Source organism: Drosophila miranda, chromosome 3 (genome assembly GCF_003369915.1).
Source record: "Drosophila miranda strain MSH22 chromosome 3, D.miranda_PacBio2.1, whole genome shotgun sequence".
Lineage (NCBI taxonomy): Eukaryota > Metazoa > Arthropoda > Insecta > Diptera > Drosophilidae > Drosophila > Drosophila miranda.
Window position 1 is genome coordinate 23,663,247 of NC_046676.1, and position 20,728 is coordinate 23,683,974.

At 47.8% G+C, this 20,728-nt stretch overlaps 3 protein-coding genes across 7 annotated transcripts in view; 1 reads left to right on the forward strand and 2 right to left on the reverse strand.

The window, feature by feature from the left end:
• The window catches only part of LOC108159204 (zinc finger protein jing), a 128,251-nt gene extending 118,646 nt beyond the window's left edge, over positions 1 to 9,605 (forward strand). For 3 of the 4 annotated variants that reach the window (XM_017292274.2, XM_017292273.2, XM_033391036.1), the window contains exons 2-8: positions 1,970 to 3,569; positions 3,688 to 4,585; positions 4,726 to 5,923; positions 5,978 to 6,524; positions 6,596 to 6,743; positions 6,813 to 6,990; positions 7,053 to 9,605. In XM_017292274.2, coding sequence (XP_017147763.1) covers positions 2,088 to 3,569; positions 3,688 to 4,585; positions 4,726 to 5,923; positions 5,978 to 6,524; positions 6,596 to 6,743; positions 6,813 to 6,990; positions 7,053 to 7,476 — 4,875 coding nt within the window. In that variant the 5' untranslated portion in view covers positions 1,970 to 2,087 and the 3' untranslated portion in view covers positions 7,477 to 9,605. Of the gene's footprint in view, positions 1 to 1,630; positions 1,720 to 1,969; positions 3,570 to 3,687; positions 4,586 to 4,725; positions 5,924 to 5,977; positions 6,525 to 6,595; positions 6,744 to 6,812; positions 6,991 to 7,052 lie in introns of those variants that run through there. The other variant, XM_033391037.1, reaches the window with a different exon arrangement.
• A 632-nt stretch (positions 9,606 to 10,237) lies between these two features.
• Positions 10,238 to 11,413, reverse strand: LOC108159206. Its single transcript, XM_017292278.2, has 3 exons — positions 10,876 to 11,413; positions 10,648 to 10,821; positions 10,238 to 10,576 (listed from the first exon to the last, which is right to left on the reverse strand). Exons 1-3 carry the CDS (start codon positions 11,092 to 11,094, stop codon positions 10,376 to 10,378), a joined length of 594 nt encoding a protein of 197 aa, XP_017147767.1. The 5' UTR covers positions 11,095 to 11,413; the 3' UTR covers positions 10,238 to 10,375.
• Positions 11,414 to 13,306: 1,893 nt separating this feature from the next.
• On the reverse strand, positions 13,307 to 20,647 carry LOC117187979 (V-type proton ATPase 16 kDa proteolipid subunit). 2 transcript variants are annotated; one of them, XM_033391040.1, is made up of 4 exons: positions 20,540 to 20,647; positions 19,669 to 19,779; positions 15,181 to 15,370; positions 13,307 to 15,108 (listed from the first exon to the last, which is right to left on the reverse strand). In XM_033391040.1, exons 2-4 carry the CDS (start codon positions 19,751 to 19,753, stop codon positions 14,904 to 14,906), a joined length of 480 nt encoding a protein of 159 aa, XP_033246931.1. In that variant the 5' UTR covers positions 19,754 to 19,779; positions 20,540 to 20,647; the 3' UTR covers positions 13,307 to 14,903. The 2 variants fall into 2 exon arrangements, with proteins under 2 accessions (XP_033246931.1, XP_033246932.1); XM_033391041.1 differs by lacking the exon at positions 20,540 to 20,647 and adding an exon at positions 19,968 to 20,024.
• Positions 20,648 to 20,728: the final 81 nt, after the last annotated feature.

Here is a 20,728-nt window from a genome sequence, read left to right on the forward strand (position 1 = left end):
AAGATTTAAGGGAAATGAATAAACCTGGGAATTGAATTCATCGCCCGAGTTCATCAGGAAAGAGGGAAAACCCTTGGACAACATCAATCTCTCTAATCAGCTTATCATCGCATGAGAAACAACAAAAACAGGAACGACGACCAGCTCGTAATCTGAGAGATCTTTTTGGGGGTAGACAAACATAAAACTCACAAAGTGTTTCCGTTTGTGTAGATCTCTAATTCCCGTAGGTAGTCGTAGCCGCAGCCGTCGCCGTCGCCGTCTCCGAATGGGTCCCCTGTTAGGGCGACAAACCAGAAAGAAACATAAAATTCAGCACTGGTCCGATGTGTAACCCTCGACCCAACGAAAAACCCAAAAGAACCCAAATCCCGACCCAAACTCCACAAAGCTTAAGCATAATCTCCGCGTTTAACGATGCGACCAACAAGATGGGGCAGGTGGAATGTAAAATGTGCCCCTGCCACCGCACCGCCGGGATGATATGGTATGATGATATGAAAAGCTAATAAAATATAATGCAAATTCCTGGAAATCATAACGAAGCGAAGCCCCAGAACCAGTGTTGGCTACCACATGACGGGCGATGCAACAGAAAGCACATGCATACAAAGCGAATATTAAAGCAAATCAAAACGAAAGAATGCCCAGCGAACAAACGAACGGAGAAGGGAGAAGGGAGAGAAATAGGAGTAGAGTAGGAATGAATGTGTGAAAAAAGAACACCGCTCAACGCGTTCGTTCGTTCGTTCGTTCGTTCGTTCTGTTAATTCCATTAAAGAGTAAATGTGCAGGAGAATCCTTTCAGTTTATGCTTGAACCGACTGAGGTATGCCCTTCCTTCCCTTTGTCCGCTCAAACGAGACGAGAGAATGGCATACGTGTGGCCCGCCCATGCCCCTTCCACACAACACTCGCGTGAGACCGCTGCTGCTGCTGCTACCTGAAAGCCGAACATTTTCCCGCATTAGATTTCGAGTCTCTTGCCCCCGTCGGTTCCTATGCTGCGGCTGTTAGTATGTTGCACGCGGACAAACAGACAATCAGAAAGAAAGAAAGATAACGAAAGGCAGAGACATAGAGAGAGAGAGAGAGGAGACGAGACGAGAGAGAGCAAACTTTTATATCTTCCTTTTTGGCTGCTTCTCTCGTGCGTTTTTTCTTGCTGTATTCTTTGCGTGTTTCTTCTCTTCTCTCTTCGCTCTTCGCTCTTCCCTCTTTTTTTTTTTGTTTACTTTATGCTTTCGTTTATTTATCGACCCGTTTTGTGTGCTACATATGTATGCGAGTGTTGGTCGCTCCGCTCTCTGCGACTCTCTTTTTCTTTGTGGTTCGTTCTCTCGCAGCATAATTCTTGTTGTTTTTTTTCGTTGCGCCAAAAGGACACATTCCTTTCCTCTGGTGGCAGGCTAACCTTTTAGCGGCCACAGACCGGCCAGAGAGAGGTGCGGAGAATGCTCTTCATTTGGCAAATGACTTAAGTTTAAAAAAGAAATGCGCGCCAAATCGGCTCACAACAGTCACTATCGATATATATCGATATATCGATATTCTTCCCCTGCCCAGCACTGGCGGGCAAATAAACAACCGTGGAAAAAAGAGGGGCAAAAAAACAACAGCAAAGCGTGTAAAAAAAAAGAAAACAAACACACAAACACGAATTCAAGGCGGAAACGCAATGTAATTGCAGAATTGATGAATTAAAACAAGCGCTCGAAGGTGATTCCATGGGAAATTGATGGAGCGCTAGACGCGGGTGTTCGAGTGTGCGAGTGTGCCAGTGTCCTCCTCCAGGGGCTGCCCGTGTCTGGAAAGAAGGTGTGGCTGCGGCCAGTGGGGGCATTGCGTCCCAGACATCTCAGCCACATATTATGATTACCACATATGCACATAGTTTAAGCCATTCCATTCGCTACCCGCGTGATAACGCCTTACTTATCGTGTGGTCTCTCTTTGCGTTCTTTTCCAGCGGCGTTGCCACTTCGCTGAGCTGCGCGGACTCCAGCACGGGCTCCAGTGAGGATGCGTCCGAGCCCGGCTCCCCGTACAGTGCGCACTCGCAACTGAGCGACGAACAGCTGACCAAGATGCCGCCCCAGATACTCAGCGGGAGCAGTAGCACTCCCAGCGGCCCGAACAGCTCCTCCACAGCGTCCTCCACCTCCACATCCCACAGCAGCCCGACAGCAGCGGCGGCGACGCCTCCAGCTTCGGCCATTCCCACCCACGGCCACGCCCACATCCACAGCCTCAGCATCAGCACTGCCAAACCCACAACGATGCCGATGGCCATGGCCAACTCCCAGGGGCGACAGCCCAGCCTGCTGCCCACCCTCCAGTGGCCGTGGAACACGAATCTGGGCAGCACCTCCACCGCCGTGCCCGCCGTAGCGGCCAACAAGAAGCGTCCAGCTGGAGGATCGGGACCGGGCGCCGGCGGCGCAGAGGGGAGCAGTCCGGCCTCGGCGGCGGCCAAGAAAAGTCGCTGCGAGCCCCAGGCAGGCAGCGACGCGAGCAAAAGACTGAAGGCGGCGGCCCTCGAGGAGTCGCAGACGAAGATCACCGGCTTCTTCAAGTCCCAGATGAAGCCCTCGCCGGGGGGCAAACTGTCGCCGCCACCCAACGCCAACGCCATCGCCAGCACAGCCCCTGCCCTGCACCCGGCCAACACGCTGACCATGAGCACGCCCGCCACGACCGCCTCCTTGAACAAGTACTTTAACATTTTGTCGCAGCTCAAGGAGCAGAAACAGCAGCAACAGCAGCAGCTGCAGATGCAACAGCAGGCGACAAAACAGGCCACGCCCAGCCCCGCTGTCCTGGCGCCGCCACAGCCGAATGTGAGTGCAACGACACAGGCGCCACCGCCACCGTCAGCGTCACTGCCACTGCCAGCCAGCCAGACGACGAGTCTGCCCGTTCCGGCTCTCAAGAAGATCGAGCGGAGCACCAAGCAGCCGGCGAAGATCGCCCAGGTGGCGCCCAATCTGCGCAAGACGCCCAGCAACGGCAGCAACCACAGCAACTCCTCCTCCAGCTCCTCGTCCTCCACCTCCTCGAACGGCTCCAACAGCTCCCACACGGGGGTGGGCAAGTCGCCGGCCAAGAAGCACGTGGCCATCGCACCGCGAACGCCCGAGATGAAGCAGCAGCAGCAGCAACAACAGCAGCTCCAGCTGCAGGCGCAGGCCGGAAAGGCGGCCATGTCCTACCGTCCGCCGGGCACGAGTCCGGCGCTGAAGCAGAAGATCTCTCCGGCCCCAGGGCCAGCCACCAACACTGCCGCGTGCACCGCCATCACGCATCCGACGACGCCGGCCGCCCCGAGCCCCAACGCCAATCCCAACCCCAATGCGACGCTCTACCAGCTGCCCGTGCAGCTGCCGAATCTAGTCCAACTGCCGCCCCAACTGGCGGCCGCCGCCAACATCATGCAGCTGAACAACGTGGCCAAGGCGGCGATGGCCACGGCAGCGAACAACAATGCGGCCGCCGCACAGGCGGCCCAAGCGGCCCAGGCAGCCGCCGCCCAGTACTTCCTCAACGGAACGGTGTTCAAGCTGCAGCAGGTGTGTAGCATTTTCCATTCCCCCAAAGTCCGTCACGAATATTATATTGAATTTACCGAGTTTATTTGATTACTTTTCTTTGCCCTTGCGTTGCGACTAATGTGTGCTCCCGCTACAGGTGACAACGGCCACGACTACGACGGCCACCACGGCCACGGCAGCGGCCTCCACGGGCAATCCCTTCGGTCTGCTCAGCGCCAACGAGCTGCAGGACCTGCTGATGAAGCAGCAACAGCAGCAACAGCAACAGCTCCAGCAGCAGCAGCAGCAGCTGCAACTGCAGCAGGCGGCGGCGGCCAAGGCAGCGGCGACCACGCCCTCGCCCAACAGTGCGCCCAACTTCCAGGAGCTGTTCCAGCAGCAGATTGCTGCCGCCATCCAGCAGCAGCAGCTGCAGCGACTGGTGCAGGGAGGAGCCGCCGCCGCTGCGGCCCAGCCAGTGTTCATGGCCACGCCGGCGGGTCTCCTGCTCAACGCTGCCACGCTGCCTGCCATGCTGGCCCAGGCGGCGGCAGCCATTGCGGCCAACAATCAGCAGCAGCAGCAACAGCAACAACAACAGCAGCAGCAGCAGCAGCAGCAGAAGGTGGCCGCCACCCTGGCCCTACAGCATCATCAACATCATCAGCAACAGCAACACCAGAGCCTGCCCGCCCTGCAGCCCATGCCCGCCCTGAGCTCCATCTTCGAGCCTTCGACGGAGCAGCAGCAGCAGCAACAGCAACAGCTGCAGATGCAACAACTGATCACTGCCAGCAACAACCATAATGCCTCGAATAATCTAAGTAGCATCAACAGCACTGCCATGCAACTGCACCAGCAGCAGCAGCAGCAACACCAACACCAACACCGGGCGATTGTGAAGCCTCCGAGGCTCAGCTCCAGCCAGCCCCCGCCTCTGGTGACCATCTCGAACTCATCCATGGCCACCAAGCCGCCGATCCTGCCGCGTCGCAAGGTGACGAGCACGTCTTCCACCACGTCGCAGATCTTCGGACTGCGGCCGCCCACCGATGGTAAGTGATCCCGGAGATTTGCAATATCCAAGCATAATCGGGCATGCCTTGATCCATTTTTGCATAGCTGAGCCGAGGTTACGCCTGCAGTCCATTAGATTCCCAGCTAATCTGTATCGTTCTTGTTTTTTTTCCCGCAGATGTTGACCTCAAGAGCAGGACACGCTCCCTGCCACCCAAGACGGCCCCTGCCATTGCCACGCCTACGACACCACCGCCACTAGTGCCCACATCGGCCACCAAAGAACTGTGTCAGCTGCGGAAGAGCACGACCCCAGTGGCATCCGTAGCCACGGTCGCGCTCGCGCTGGCGCCCACTCCCACGACATGTAATCCCACGCCGCCGCTGGTTAGCATTGCGCCCTCAAAGCTGACGCCCACGCTGAGCATGGCGAAGGTCCAGGTGCCGGCCCTGAAGTTGGGCACCAGCAGCAGCAGCAGCAGCAGCAGCAGTAGCATCAATGGCGGTGGCGGTGGCGGTGGCGGTGGCGGTGGCGTCACACCCGATCTCTTTGACCTGGTCAAGAACTCGCACGGAGCCATCAGCATCGTGGCCAAGGCGAGCAGCCATCCGCTGACGCCGCTGCCCTTCAGCTCGCCGAGCAGCAACAGCAGCAGCAGCCTCCTGCGATCCTCGCCGGCGCTGTCCAGCTCCAACTCGTGCACGCTGTCGGCCTTCAGCAAGATCAAGGCGGAGCCCTCGGAGGATTCGGCCTCTGCCCTCGTGGCGGCAGTCTCGCAATGCTCCTCGGTCTCCTTCCTGGCCTCGCCCAAGCCGCAGAGCTTTGCCGGCCAGCTGCCTAGCAGCAGGGGCACTGCGGACGTCGTGAAGCACGACCTGCTGCCGGAGTGCAGCAACAGCAACTCGAACTCCAACTCCTGCAGCAGCTACTCCAACAGCGTCAGCTCCGCGGCGGATCTCTCGCTGGAGCCCTCGACGCCCGCCTCCCTCTGCTCGCCCTCGCCGGCGCCGTCGCCCTCGGCTGGCAGCAGCAGCAGCCGGAGGGCTGCCAGTCAGACGGACATGCTGAGCGAGATGGTCACCTCGTCGTGCATCTCCAGCGGGGGCGAGGACTGCTCCCAGACGACCACAGACATGACACAGCCGCCGCCGGAGAAGAGCGAGCCGACGGCCACGCCGCCTCCGATCGCCAGCAGCAACAGCGGAGGAAGCAGCAGCAGCGGGAGCAGCAACTACGACGAGGAGGACGACAAGTCGGTGGGCTCCCTGGAGACGCATCCGACGCACAAGCGGCTGCGGGATCTGCCCACGCCCGAGTCCGGGATCGGGGGCAGCCTGAGCAACAGCGAGAGCAGCAACTCCATCGCGGATGGCATGTAAGTAGATTTCCGAGTGGAGGGAGAACTGCCTTTTTAATTTCTCTTTTGCAGGTCTACCAAATCCGTCTCGGCCTGCCCGCCCACCACTGCCTCGTCCGCGTCCGCTTCCGGCTCGGACAGCAACTCCCTGGCCAGCAACGCACCATCGCCCGAAGCTCCAGACTCCCCGGACTCGAGCTCCCCTTGCCCCACGCCGGCCAGCAGCACGGAGTCCACGATGGTGGACACGGCCCTGGCCGAATCCGCCAGCAAGAGCCTGCCCAAGTGCGCCATTTCGCCGATCCTCTCGCAGCCAAAGACCATCCGGTTCCCGGCAGGAGCCGGCACCGGCGGCAAGGGCGGAAAGCGGCACGACGGCGTCTGCTACTGGGACAAGTGCAACAAGAAGCACGAGAGCAACTCGAAGCTGCTGGACCACATGCAGACGCACCACGTGAACACCCAGACGGGGCCCTTCGCCTGCCTCTGGGTGGGCTGCAAGGTGTACAACAAGGAGTCCTGCTCGCGCCGCTGGCTGGAGCGCCACGTCCTCTCCCACGGCGGCTCCAAGCAGTTCAAATGCATTGTCGAGGGCTGCGGAATAAGGTTCGGTTCCCAGGTAAGTGTTCTCGCTAGAGATTCGCTAGAGATACCTTCCCTCTAACCATGTCCATGCATCCTGTGCTCCAGCTGGCTCTGCAGAAGCATGTGAACAACCACTTCAATGCCACGGACAACGTCAAGGAGAGCGCCAGCAAGCGCACCTCCGATCCGCCCGTGCCCAAGCAGCTGCGGAAGAACGGCAAGAAGCTGCGCTACCGCCGACAGCCCTTCTCAGGTGGGTATCTCGCACAGCCATCCAAGACCACTCTTCGACTTCGTCTAATCCCGTCCGAATCCTTTGCAGCTCGCATGTTCGACTTCTTCGATACGGGCATCATGGAGGGGCTGCAGCATCGCCTGCGCCAGATCAGCACGCTCACCAAAGGCTCCCAGGCCATCACCTTCCAGGGCCAGTGCCTGATGCGGAGGCGCAACAGCCAGGGTGGCCACGATTGCTTCGTGCGTTGGTCCCCGCGCGAGATGTAAGTGCCTCTCGACGGATATCTGTTTTAGACAATGCATAATCCCTTTTTCTTTGACACAGAATATCTGACGAGTGGTTGCCCGAGTGTCCGAATCGGACGCGCTGCCACACGAAGGTGGTGCAGATCAAGCACATGCGTCCAGCGGAGAAGACCCGCGTGGACAGCCTTCTGAGTACGGCCTTCAGGCTGCGCTACGACGCCCAGCTCTTTGCCGACGACTACAATGTGAACGAGCTGCAGGAAATGGGCGCTAGTGACTGCGAGGATGACGATGAGGAGGACGAGAATGATGAAGAGGACGATGAGGAGGAGGAGGAGGACGATGGCGTCTCTGCGACGGTCAGCTCGAGGACTGCCAGCAGTGGGACCGTGTCCAGCTACCAGCAGGTGCTCAGCATTGCCAAACTGCAGATGCAGCAGCGTCGCAAGCACCCCCGCAAACCGCCCAAGATGGTGGCCACGGATGCTCTGGTGCCTATTTAAGAACCACAGAACAGCAAGCAACCGCAGAAAAACAAAAGTATTCTCTAAGTAATTACACACACACAGAAAATCCACAAGCGACAAACGAGTAAACAGTGACAACTAGAATAGATATTCTACGATCTAAGTTAAGCCATCATACCATATGCTATAAAGATCTATTAACAGACACAGCCACAGCCACAGCCACCATCTAGGGTGCAGTGCACCATCCCATAGACAGGGCCCGCTTCGTTCAGTTGCCCTAGCTGTCCCATTTGCTCCATTTGATCGATCATCCTTCGTTCGCTGTAAATTGTACATACATTAATCGCATATAAGAAATCCGAGTCAGAAGATCCTGTGGCCACCTTATCGCAACCCACCCGCGCGTTCGAGCAACTGTTATGAACAAATGTCTTAAGTTTTAACGTCTCTAGTTGTAGGTTTTAGCCCTTAGTTAATTGTACATTTTGATAGAGCCCATAGGGAGTATGGACTATGGACTATGGAGTACGGAGTGGACAAGACTTGTTTGTTTCTAATGTATTTTTTTTATTAGTTTATCGTTTATCCACACGTTTTATTTCGTTAGTTCGTTTCGTTCGTTCTATTGTTGTAGTCGTACCTTTAGGACCTGGCCAAAACATCCAACCACGCACACAACCCTCGTCTTGGCTCGGCTCGTGGGTCAACGGGCTAACTTTAAAATAGAGCAGAGAGAGGGAGAGAGAAAAAGCAAAGGCAAAGGCAAAAGGTGGTAGAAGGTAGAAAAACAAGCAAAGAAGAACACAAGACTTGAAGCATTTACAAAAGCTATAATAAGCTGCATCAAATATTTGTAAAACATTTTGTACTCAATTCGAACAGCAATGCAAACACCATTTTTAAGCCTAGGCCCCGAGACACGATTGATTATCCATTAAGTTAGTGCAAATCCCATGCAAAACTCGTCTCCAAGAGGAGCAGTCGTCTGTACATAATATATTATATATCATTAACTAGTTTCGCTCTTAAGCCCTTAAGCCCCTAAACCTACCTTAAACCTAAACGAATCATTCAGAACCTAGCCAAGGTAAAAATAAAGTTATCGAAAGGAGCAGCAGAGCCACACAGCATACACTCACACACATTAGAGCGATGTATCCTATCCTATCTATTCTTTTCACTGATGTTGCTGTTGGTTTTACATACATATGTACATACATATCTGAACGGCAGACCCATATAAAAGAAAATTCGCCTTAACAGTAAACGTAATTTATAATTCTTTCTACTCCAATGAATTTATAAGTGAATTTTTAACGTAAGTAAAACCAAAAGCAACCAAACGTAAACTGAAAATCGAAAACGAAACCGAAACCGAAACCGAGTACTCAACACTGCCAAAAAATGTAATTAAACAACATGAACCACACAGTTGTTAGGAACGACTGATATATTTAGAGTGCAAGGAGTCGGAGATGCCCCAATGGCAATCCTTTTTCAATATGTTGCAACCATAAAACTGCCCAAAAGAGAGATGTGTATCATAGCTACGTATATCATCTGAGTATCTGAGTGTTGTCTGAAGATAGTGTAGATGCGTCTCTGTGCCCCAATTAGTTTTAGCCGATAATTGTATACAAGAATCAAATATATATATATGTATACACGAATCTATATGCGCCCCCCCCCCTGGCTTTTATAGAACCTGATGATCGTATGGAAAGCAATACTTTACATAATACTTTATAATCGCTGATCGAGTTTAGTTCTTCCATTCGGTTCCACTTTCGATGCCTTTCACCCAAAATTGTTCAAGGCTTTGTATGGCAACAAAAACACAAGAGAATCTAAAACTAAAAAAAAACTACTAAAACGGAAAAAGCGGAAAGGAAAAAGATTAACATGAAAATGAAGATATAGAAATTCAAATAAAATAAAACTACCTCAAATTTTTGCAAGCATAGAACGAACACACAAAAAAAGAAGAATTTTTCGAGACAAATTTTCTAGAGCAAACAAAGTATTGTATTGTATGTAGGAACAGAACAGCATTACGAGTATATGTACTATATATTGTATTTAAAGAGTTCAGCAAAAAATGTATTCAGGAACCGAAAGAACAACAACAACAAGGGAAAGCATAGACACGTAGGACACACATACAAAACGTAGGCTAATTCCATATTTTGCTAATATAACGTACAGTACAGTCTATACGAGTATACAGTGTGTAGGATAAGCCAAACTCCAGTTATCCTGGCTATCAGTTATCAGTATATCGACTCTTTCGTTTGATTTCATAATTTTGGGAGTTTCGCTGCCCTGCCCTGCCCCGCCCGCTGTTTTGCCCAGTTTTTTTTAGTTTCTGTACATAGAGGGACGGGACTTATCCAGTGCGAGATATATATAGACATGTATTCGATATATCATAAACATAACGTTAATATTACAAACCGCTTATTGAATTGCAGAGGGAACTCAATTATGAATCCATTATCATTAGCAGACGTACTACGTACATATATACCACACGTACGTACGTACGTACGGGTGTGTTTCTGCAGCTAACAATATTTTCGGTTATGGCCAAGCAACAGTTGAGTTTACATTCGTATCCGTACGGGCATATGCAGTTGCAGATGCAGATGCAGATCCCAGAGCCAGACCTCAACTGCAGTTGATTTAAATGTATCTAATTTAATCAAAACAAAATATATATATATATATATATATATATATTATATGAACTATATATACACACAAACAGAACACAGAACAGAATATACACGGCATAGTATATACAAGTGGACTCAAACAGACACTGAAACCGAACGAGAACATGTAAACGCGCTGAGAAATGAAAATATATAGAAAGAAAATAATGAAAAATGTTCCAATTATCAGTTTTATTCCGAATACATCCTGAGATGTCTTAGGGCTCCTGGGCCTTAGTTCTAGGCCTTTTCTTGCTCTTCACCGGCAACATGGACTGCATATAGAACTTGACGGTGCCCACGTACTCGCTAATGCTGGAATTCCTATCCACGATAACGGCACTGACCTGGTAGAGCCCAAGAGGAAAGGGTGGTACCAATGATGGGTCCAGATAACCATTCCGAGCAAATAGATGACCCTGAGTAAACGTAGCGGATGTCAGTGATATCTCACAAGGGAACGCTTGCGTTCTTGAAACACAACCCATACCGAAATCGGGAAGGAGTGGTTGACGTTAGTGAAACGCTGCAACATCTTCCACATGATGACACCGTAGGGCAGGAAGCTCCTCCTAGACATCACGTCGCCTACGGTAACAGACACATCCACCAGGAAAGGCTTCCACTGGTTGCTATAGTCCCTCTTGAAGAGCTGCAACCGAATCTATCAGAGATGGGCGATCACTTTTGGCTCATAGCTAGTCTTCTTCCAGCTTACCACAGGGTTACACAGTGGGACGGGGAGGTAACAATCCATGTTAGCGATGGCCCTAGTCCAGTTGACCGCTTTTAAATTGCAGGAGATATTTTTCACACGCTCCGGGTTTCCGACGCACTCTATGTTCGTCATCTTGTACACCAACTGTTCATCGCAACTCGCCTCTTTACCGCTAAGGCGGCAGCAGAAGAATATGAGTACCACCAGTTCGGTCTGCATTGTCAAAAGTATCTGTATTCGGTTTGTAAATTTTCTTAATTTTGTGCGTAATCGAATACTAATATATTTTTAATGGCGACAATATCAATAACGTTGATTTGTAGCACTAATTGGAACTATGCATTTATACAATAAATTTAAACGTTGTTTTGAAATAGTTTTAAATTTATATTGTAAAAAAATATCTGCTAATGGACCCTGGATCAGATATCGAAGCACGCGAGGCGACAGCACCTTGGGGATAGCACGACCCAAATTGCTTAGTTGCCTGTTAAAAAGGCTATATCCTTTTTGTCCTTGACGTCAATCTAGGTTCAAAGGATCGGGGATAGGGATGGTGGAGCTTTGCAATTAAAAGTTAAACAGGCAATATCCTAGTTGTCTCCAAACGATCGGCGATGTTCGCACGATCACAAGGTGACATAAAATATCCTGATCGGACAAGAAATGGATAAGGAAAGTGAGTATATATAAGTGGGGAAAATATCCTTGATCATTATTCCTTAATAAATAATTCGTCAAATCACGGGGGGTCCTCCGATCACAGGAAATCTTAGAACGCCCAGATCGGACCACAAACAGCCAAGAAAACTACATATGTATGGATAGGGATCGAAGTCCATATTCATGGATTAAGAATATTTTTCCGATCACGGGAAGCCGTCGTTCGCCCAGATCGTCCCACACATAAGGATATGACCGGAGAAAATATCCCCCATCCTCGACAAGGACTCCATCAAATCAAGGATTTTCTTGCGATCACAAGAAACCGTCGCACGCCCCGATCGGACGAGAAACCACCCTCAATTTGATGCCGCTCAAAACCGAGATGTTTCGGTTTTCGGATCTGGGCTACCAGGCGAACAGATATCAGCAGAAAGCAACTTTAAAGAATGCAAAAAATGTTGCATACTTTTGGGGTCCCGAAAAATTTTCAAATAAAAAACCAGGTACTTTCTGCTGACTTCTGTTGGCCTGGTACCCCAGATAGAAAATTCTCGTTTTCTGCCATTTAACCGGCCGCAAGATTGAGGCTTGTTGTGGCCAGATTTGTTTTCTTGTTTTCTCCGTTATTTGTGGGCCGATCCGGGCGTGATATGGCTTCCTGAGATCAGAAAAATATCCTTGATCTGTGGACCAGTATCCAGCATCCCCAGTATACATATTTAGTTTTCTTCGCTATTTGTGGACCGATCAAGGCGTGGGATGGCTTCCTGTGATAGGAAAAATGTTCTTGATTTTTTGAAGTCCTTATCAAGGATCAATAATTGAGGATATTTTCTCCAGCCATATACATATATATTTTTTCCTGATCCTCAATGGGGACCCTATCAAGGAACGGCATGAGACTAAGCCAGATTTGCGCTCGTAACGAATCTTTCAGACTGTTGAGCTGAAAAATCAAAAAGCGTACACACCCTTACAAAACGCATAGTTTTTTTTGGAAATTAGAAATTACAATTTATTTCATACAATGTCTGTTGTTGGTTTTTTGCTTGCTTCGGATGTTGTTTCGAATACACAGTTACAGTTTCTAAAACCTAATCTTCGATTGCATATGGGTTACATATGGGTAGGTATGGGGTTCGGGTGTATACAGAGTGGGAATACGGGGGAACACATACGCACAAATAACAATAATAATTCGTGACACAATTTGATCGCATAAATCTAACAAAATACATATAAACGGATTCCACACAGGATTTGCTCGTATAACAATTGGGTTCTATATGGGTTTCTTCGAATTGTCAACCAATGGATCGATCGCACCTGCTCCAAATCCAGCAACCTCCGTCACCACTCCACAAAGTGAACACGACGCGGGCGCTACAGCTTTGGGGAGCAGCGGAGGAGCTGGGAATGGATCGGTACGAAACATTCTTATATACAAATGCTAATTGTGTAGATCTCGAGTTGTGTGTTGTTGCTTTTGTCTTTTTGTGCATATTTTGTTGTTGGTTTTGCATTATTGTGGGGGCGGGAGGCAGGCGCAGTCGGAATGACCACCGCCCCGGGAAGGTGACGCCTGCGCACAGGTCGGACGCCTCCACATTCTCAGCATCTTGAATGCATCGGCGACCGACGGGCAGAGGATGATGTCGCCTCCACGGGAATGGCGCTCGAGCCGCCTGTGACGCCTCTCCCTCAACAAATTATTGTTGGTGCTTGCCGCATGCCACATACAAATCGATCGGATCGCTTGATGGTCTTGCTGTCGATAGGTTATAATTTAATTAATGTGTGTTGCTCACATAACTTCTAATTTGTAGGATTTTACAATTTTTTTTTTTGGATTTTCTCGTAGACTTGAGTTTTGGATGATTGGATGTTCGGTTGTTCTGACTGTTGGATGAGGGTTCCATCTGCAACCGCCGTCTACGCCTTTTCTGGGTTTTGCTTGCACGACTTTTGTTTGTTTGTTTGTTTGCTGGTTGGTTTATAATTTTGCTACTACAATTTCTTGTTAATATTTTATACATAATATATATTTGATATATATAATTATATTTCTTTACTATACAATAACAGCAGAAAAAGTGTGTGTTGGTTGGTTGTTGTCTTGCTTTTTTCGTACGTTTTTATAACAACTTCTCATGTTAATATGTATAAGTTTAATGATTTCTTGATCTCTTCTCATTTCTATATATATATATTCTGTATATATTATGTATATCAATACCGTAATTGTTGTATTACCGTCTCTTATCACAAAAAATCATAATTATATATATATATAATTTATTATTAATAATTTTTAATGTATTATTCTTAGAATTGAACAATAATTAAAAATAAACATAGGACTTAGTTACGTTTTTGTTTGTTTTTTGTATGTGTGTGTGTGTGTGGTGGTTGGTTGTATGTGTGTGTGTGTGTGAATGATTGCATGTAGTTGTAGTTGGTTGCAGTTGACCTTTGTTGAAGTATTGCCAAGTATTACCGCTGTCCAGCCGCAACAGAACCACTCCTCATACTTTAGGACCGGACCCATCTGCTGGACCACCCAACTGTTATGAGGTTCCAATCTGCTGCCACAAGAGGCAAGCAGGTGCGCCCAAACAGGCGGAAGGTTCATCGGACGGTCAGAGCGAGTTTTGTTGCAGCGGAGCAGGGGAAGCGGATGTTGTTGCTTTTGCTTGCTTGTTTGTTGGTTGTTTTCGGGGCCCTTTCGCTAAATTTGTTCATCTGGTGCGGCCGCTTGGCCACGTGCCATGTGACACATGCCGCAAGCCGCCTACAAATGTACAAGTTTGTTTTGACAATTGTTGGTTGATTCTTTACAGTTTTTCTTTTTTTAACGAACTTTACATATACACTAAACATTATTTAATAATAATAATGGAAAAAACAAATAACAAAGAGCACACAAATGTGGAGCGCAAAATAATAAGATAAAAAGAGGAGAATTTCTTGATATAGCAAAACTCATAATTATTACAACTTTACGAACTTAACTGCAGATTGTTTGTTTTCCTTGTTAAAGGTTGAATTTGAACGGAAAATAACTAAGCTAAACCAGACGCCAGCAACCCAAAGTGGATCGAACAGGCACTGTCCGGCGGTGCAACACGCGGCGGTAACCTTGCAATCCTCGGGCGACGAACTTTATTCTTCTCTTCTCCGTTGAATCTGTGTTTCTATATACAAACGGACGCCGCCGAAACTGCCACCGCAAGCGCTATGCTCTCGGACTGATGTTACGATTGATGTTACCTGATCCGATTCTTCCGCGGCTGCTGGTATTGCCGCGCAGACTGCTGGGGCTGTTGTCTATTTGCTGTTGTTGTGTGGTTGAATTGATTGATTTATTTCGTGTACAGGTAGATGGCCACGATCAGACCGTAGAGACCCAACACTTCGGCGAAGATGAGAATCAGGATCATGCCGACGAACAATCTGGGCTGCTGTGCTGTGCCACGGACACCGGCATCTCCCACGATGCCAATTGCAAAGCCAGCTGCCAGGCCGGAGAAGCCCACCGACAGACCGGCACCCAAGTGTATAAACCCTCTGTTGGATAGCCACAAGTTTGGAATAGTTAGAAGTCTGAGGAGCTGAAGCATATTGCTACTGAATATTTACCTAAACAGTGTGTACTTTGAGGGCTCATCCAGCGCGCCGGCAATCAGCACAGCCACGACCAGGCCGTAGATGGCAATGATACCCGCCATGACAACAGGAATGATGGATTTCATGATCAGTTCAGGACGCATCACCGACATGGCAGCAATACCGGTACCAGACTTAGCAGTGCCATAAGCAGCGCCGAGAGCTGTAAGAATAAAGAGGAATAGTAGCATTAGTCTAAAGTTGATCAGATGAAATTTTCTCCCAATCGCAGAGCTAACACTGGTTATTCCTAGACAAACGGTGTGGCAACGCTTCAGCTGGGGTGACCCTGGTTCATCTATCTACCTTATGTAAGTAACTTCACTCTTTCTAGCAACATTTTAGCATTGCCTAAAAATGTAATGGCCATTGTTTCATTTGAGCAATTCTGATCGCGAAACGTAACAGTTAGCAGTCACATGATCGTTTATAACTGACGGTTTTCGATATAAAAAAAAAACCCTCGACCCCCCACTCCACATATGTATGTACATTCCGCTCTCCCTTGGAGCAAAATTGTTGTTTCCACTCGCGCTCTGCGGTTTTTTCGCTCTCTAGCTGTCAAGTTCCGAAAGTCAGGCAAATTTTGATAAGGCCAAGCTAAAGTTTAGACAAGGGAACAAGAGAAAGAGTGGCGTGGCGTGAAGTGGAGAGCGGGACATGAGCGGCGAGAGAGTGCCGTGCCAATGATCAGGTAAGTCTCATGGGGGAGCGATTCGATGTATTTCAAAGCATTAATTGAAGTATAAAACCAGTTTCGAATGGCGGTCAATGGTATTTGCCAAAGTGTGTGTGTGTCTGAGAGTGAGAGCTAATAAATCGAATTAAAACACACACATACAATCGCAATAATGGTAGGCTAAACACTGGTATACTCGTTTATTATGGGTGTAGTGTATTCAGTGCGAACGCAAACAATATCTGAGAGGGAGAGGAGCACGAGCTACAGTAGCGGGCCCTACTCATCGTAGTCATGTGATTTCATGTTAATTAACTTATTTTCCGTCCCAGAGCAAGTTATTGCTACTGAATCAACGGGAAATTCTTATGAAGAAGACTGGGAAACATTTCCAGTCCTTCGATTGTTGCCAGCTACGTCACCGAGCAGGAAAATGGTCGAGTATGGTAATAGAAACCAGAATGAACTTGAATAAACCATTTTATTTCGAATATTCATAAGGTCGGGGCGTTTAACACGAACACGAACACGCACACGCACACAGAAATGAAACTGGTCTATTCTGTACGAGCAAATCTAAATGTGCGTTGTTCGGCCCCGCATTACGTTCAATTGCAATTAATAAAGACAAAATTCATTGTAGAATTATTTGGGTTATATAAAAATAAAAGTTGACATCGAGATTTTCAATGAATCAATTGATTCACTTTTTCCTATTTTCTATTTGTCCATCTGGAGCAATGTTTCGAGTTCCGACTGTGCAAAGAGCGCAGCCTCAACTGTTATGTGGCCCAGTGTGTACACACACAATTTAACCAATATTATCGCTCGCCTGCGGGTGGCATTGACGCACTGCTGTGTATCGATGCCATGCCGCATTTAAATCAGCAAATAATTCAAAAAGTTGGAATGGCATTGACTTATTTGTTTGTTAAGAGCTAAAAGCTACTGCTACTGATATGAATTTCAATTATTCATACATCCACAAACACACATGTACATTCATGCACATATTCGCATACGTGTGCATACAGCATTTATTAAGCGACAGACGGTATCGCAGACGATACTGTGGGCGTCGAGAAATACAAAGAATTGGGAGTAAAAGGAAGGGGAAGAGGAATAGGCACTGGCGACAAAAGAACAAGAATCAACAAGAACTGCCAGCACATTCAGAGATAATTATAAAAATGGGGGGAGATAGCGAAATAGTAGAGAAAAGAGAGAAAGAGAGAGAGCAAGCAAAACACAGCATCAAGTGAAAAACGAATAAAACAAAAACAAATTGAAGGCGTCACAGTTGAGTGAACGAACAGCAAGGGAGCCGAATAAGAGGAGGGAGAGCCAGAACCGATGAGAGTCGAGAGAAACAAGTGCCATTTTGTTGTAGACAAGTTAAAGTCAAAGGCAGAGACAGAGCCAGTGACAGGGCCAGTGCCAGAGGCCAGAGGAATGCACCAACATGCAAGACAAAAGCATGAACAAATTACCTTTGCAGGTGTCCGTCTGTCTTTCCGTCTGTCATTCTCTGTCCTAAAGCTATTTGTTCTGATAATCTTCGGTGCGACAAGAACTAGTAAGGGGTAATAAAGAGATAAGATAAATGTAGAGCTAATTTCTTGATATACTTAACACAGGGAGTTGCATGGAATTCTCTGGGGCTGGGCCAGGTTCATTGATTAAAATGCGATAGAGAAAGACATGCGCTCACACACGCACACATCGGCCTCTGTTTTTTTGCCACGTTTTGCTTTCGTTCTCACACAAACACACATATAAAGGTGCATGTAATAAATATTATATGTACATATGTATGTATGTAAAAAGACAGGTTTATAGAAATTAAATACATGGTCCGTCACGTGCAGCAGCAAATGATGTATTAGGATATCATTTTTTACATAATTTACTTCCCACCCACAAGCTGCCGCCTCTGCTTACTACTGTTCTGTGTATACTGTATATCTACTACTATTTCGGGCACTGCGATTGCGCAGGCGGGCGTAGGAGTGTGTAGCTGTGTGTGCTGTGTCATTGTGTGAAGGATTTTCGTGTCACTCGGTGTATTTCTGGACCCGAAGCACAGAGGAGAGGATGGAGTTTGTAGAATATTCACATCATCTACCGCCTCAGCTTCTGATAAGCGAAAGCGGAAAGCAACGCCCATTGTTCGCTCGCTTCGAAATCGGCAATGAGTCAGTCAGCTGAAAAAGTTAACTGCAGTTGAGAGCTAGCTGGAGAGAAGAGGGGTGTAGGAGAGAGAAAGAGGAGCAACTGGAATTCTAGCTCATGTGATCGTGCCGTAAGTTGGCGTTGCCAGACCGGTGAAATTATCGTTGAACAAAAGCTTAAAATTGATTTATGCTATTGACTTAATTACATAAGCTCTTTGGATGCGAGTGATGATATCTGTGTTGCCGGGGCACGTATGTATCTACAGCGTATCTATGGACCTACGATGATAATAGGCCGAGCAAACATTTGGGAAAGGCAACCTTCTTCTTGATTACCACCACCCCACAGAACGGCTGGAGCTGGGGGAAGGTGCAAATCACAAGACAAGTTTCCGACGCATGACATAAGAATTGCGTCACAAATGAGTTGATTTGTGAAAAACCATTGCTATATTGGGCGGAAAGGGGGGGGTCGGGTCGTGGCCACCCTCTTCTTACCGGCTGAGCGCGTGCTACTTTGCAGCTACTCTTTTCATATGATGCCTTGCGACACACATCCACTTCCACATCACATCGCTTGAGCACTTGCTATCTTATCAGCCGAGTCAATTGGTAAATAAGCCACTTATCAGTAAGGTAAATACAGAATGAATGGTCTCTGATAAGCCCGAAAAAACGATCATACCCTAGAGCATGTGATGTCTACAAGTATTCGATTGATCATGCATTCAGTGATTTTGGCATGTGATTACCGAAAGGGTGGCAGGGGGAGAACAAAAGATCGACAAGTTTGTAGACATTACAAGGAAAGGAGGCAAACATTTGTCGGCTAAGGGGGAGGAATTAAGTGCATTAAAATGTCATTGTGATTGTGACACGTGCTCCATTTTTGCCTCAAAGAGGGTTTCCCCGCCATTGGAGGCTCCATATTTTGCATCAATCATTATTATGTTACTCTAACCAATAAATGGAGGGGAAAAATACTTAAGTATGGCAACACTGTCGTTCTGGTCTTGTGACTGTTGTGTGAAAAGGAAAGCGAGCGTCATAAACTTCACAAAAAACAGTAACTCTTACACACACACACACACAAACACATATGCATCCAATGCCAAATGCGAGAGAGTGCGCAGCGAGCGAGAGGAGAGAGAATAGTTGCTCTCCATTATTAATTTGTGTGTGTGGTTGTGTCGACGTGTGAGTAATGCCGTTTTTAGCATGTTCAAAAAGGCGAAATTTCTAATTTGGCTACTGCGAATAAAACGTTATTACAAGCTGCCAAATTTCAATGAAAAATGAATACAACCTGCGTGGTGTTTTGATTCCTTTGTGGAGAAACTAACTTTTCTGGCTAAACATGGTACATTTTCTGCCAGTCACGCGCATACTAACGCGTGGAACGCTTCTTTGTGTGCGTACGACATCTATCTGTATTCTTGGTTCTACACACTTGCCGCTATTTCGCGGTACACACACACGCATTGGTTTTCTCAGCTACTGGTGCTCCCTGCTTCTCCTACTCTTCTTCATCCACCTTTTACGCCATACGAAATGTTCGATTTTTTTTTCGGACCAGGAGGATGTTTAATTTTAGTGGATCACACTTACCCGAAAAGATGATGGCGGAGGCTGCGCCCATAACACCGAAGAAGGGGCCATAGATGGGGTTGTCGCTGGTCACTTCCGAAGACATTTTGCTTTGTTTTGTGTTTTTTTAGGCTACAAATGAAAAGCGAGATTTTATTTCGTTTCGCTGCTGATTGCACTTTGTTTTCTTTCGGCTTTTTGCACGGCTAAATGTTATGCGCGTTCTTAATATGTAGGTTGTATGCGATGCTTTGAGTCGAAACAAAGTATTTATATTATATATACAATATATGTGCTGTATATGTAAAAAAATTCTTTACGCTGCTCTGCGAACCACAATGCTTGCTGCTTTCACGACGAGTGAGCTCGCAGACCGCAAAATGAAACGAGACTATGAAGACGAGACGAGACTCGTCCGATTATTGAATTTTATCGCGAGTTGAGTGCGTGTGTGTCATGTCATGTGCCTGTGTGAGTGAGAGCGTGAGCGCATGACAAGAAGTAAGTTCAATTGGGATTGGACTGGAAAAATACACGAACGCACACACACACACACGCACAGAGAGGAACAGGCAAAGCCAAAGGCAGATGGAAGTTCCTTAAGTCTGCTTTCGTTGAAAAAACTTAATACTTTCGCGTTTTTCATATTGTTTTACTGGTCTTATCCTTTTTTCGTTTTCATTTTGCGATCTCGGCGAAAACTCACACACATACACGATCTCTGCCGTTTTCTCATGATGCTTGTGTGTGTATGTGCATGTGGCAGTTTGTACAAAAGCTTGTAAAAACTCGAAACAACTGTCGCAGGAGCAATGCAGATTAGATGAACTTTTTTTTTATTGGACCTCATATGACCCTCTGGCCGTCGTTGGTTTTATTTGTTCACACTCACGTGATTAGAAATCTAATTAAAAGCAATGTGCTGCTCTGTGGCTGGCCTCTTCGGGTTGCTGCTGGCTGCTTGGCGACTAAAAGCGGATAACGGCACTGAACTCCAACGAGATATTTTTCGTACCTTTTATAAACTTTAGTCACGGGGCAGTGGTAACGTGCATGTGACCGCGGACCAGTGCTGCCAACT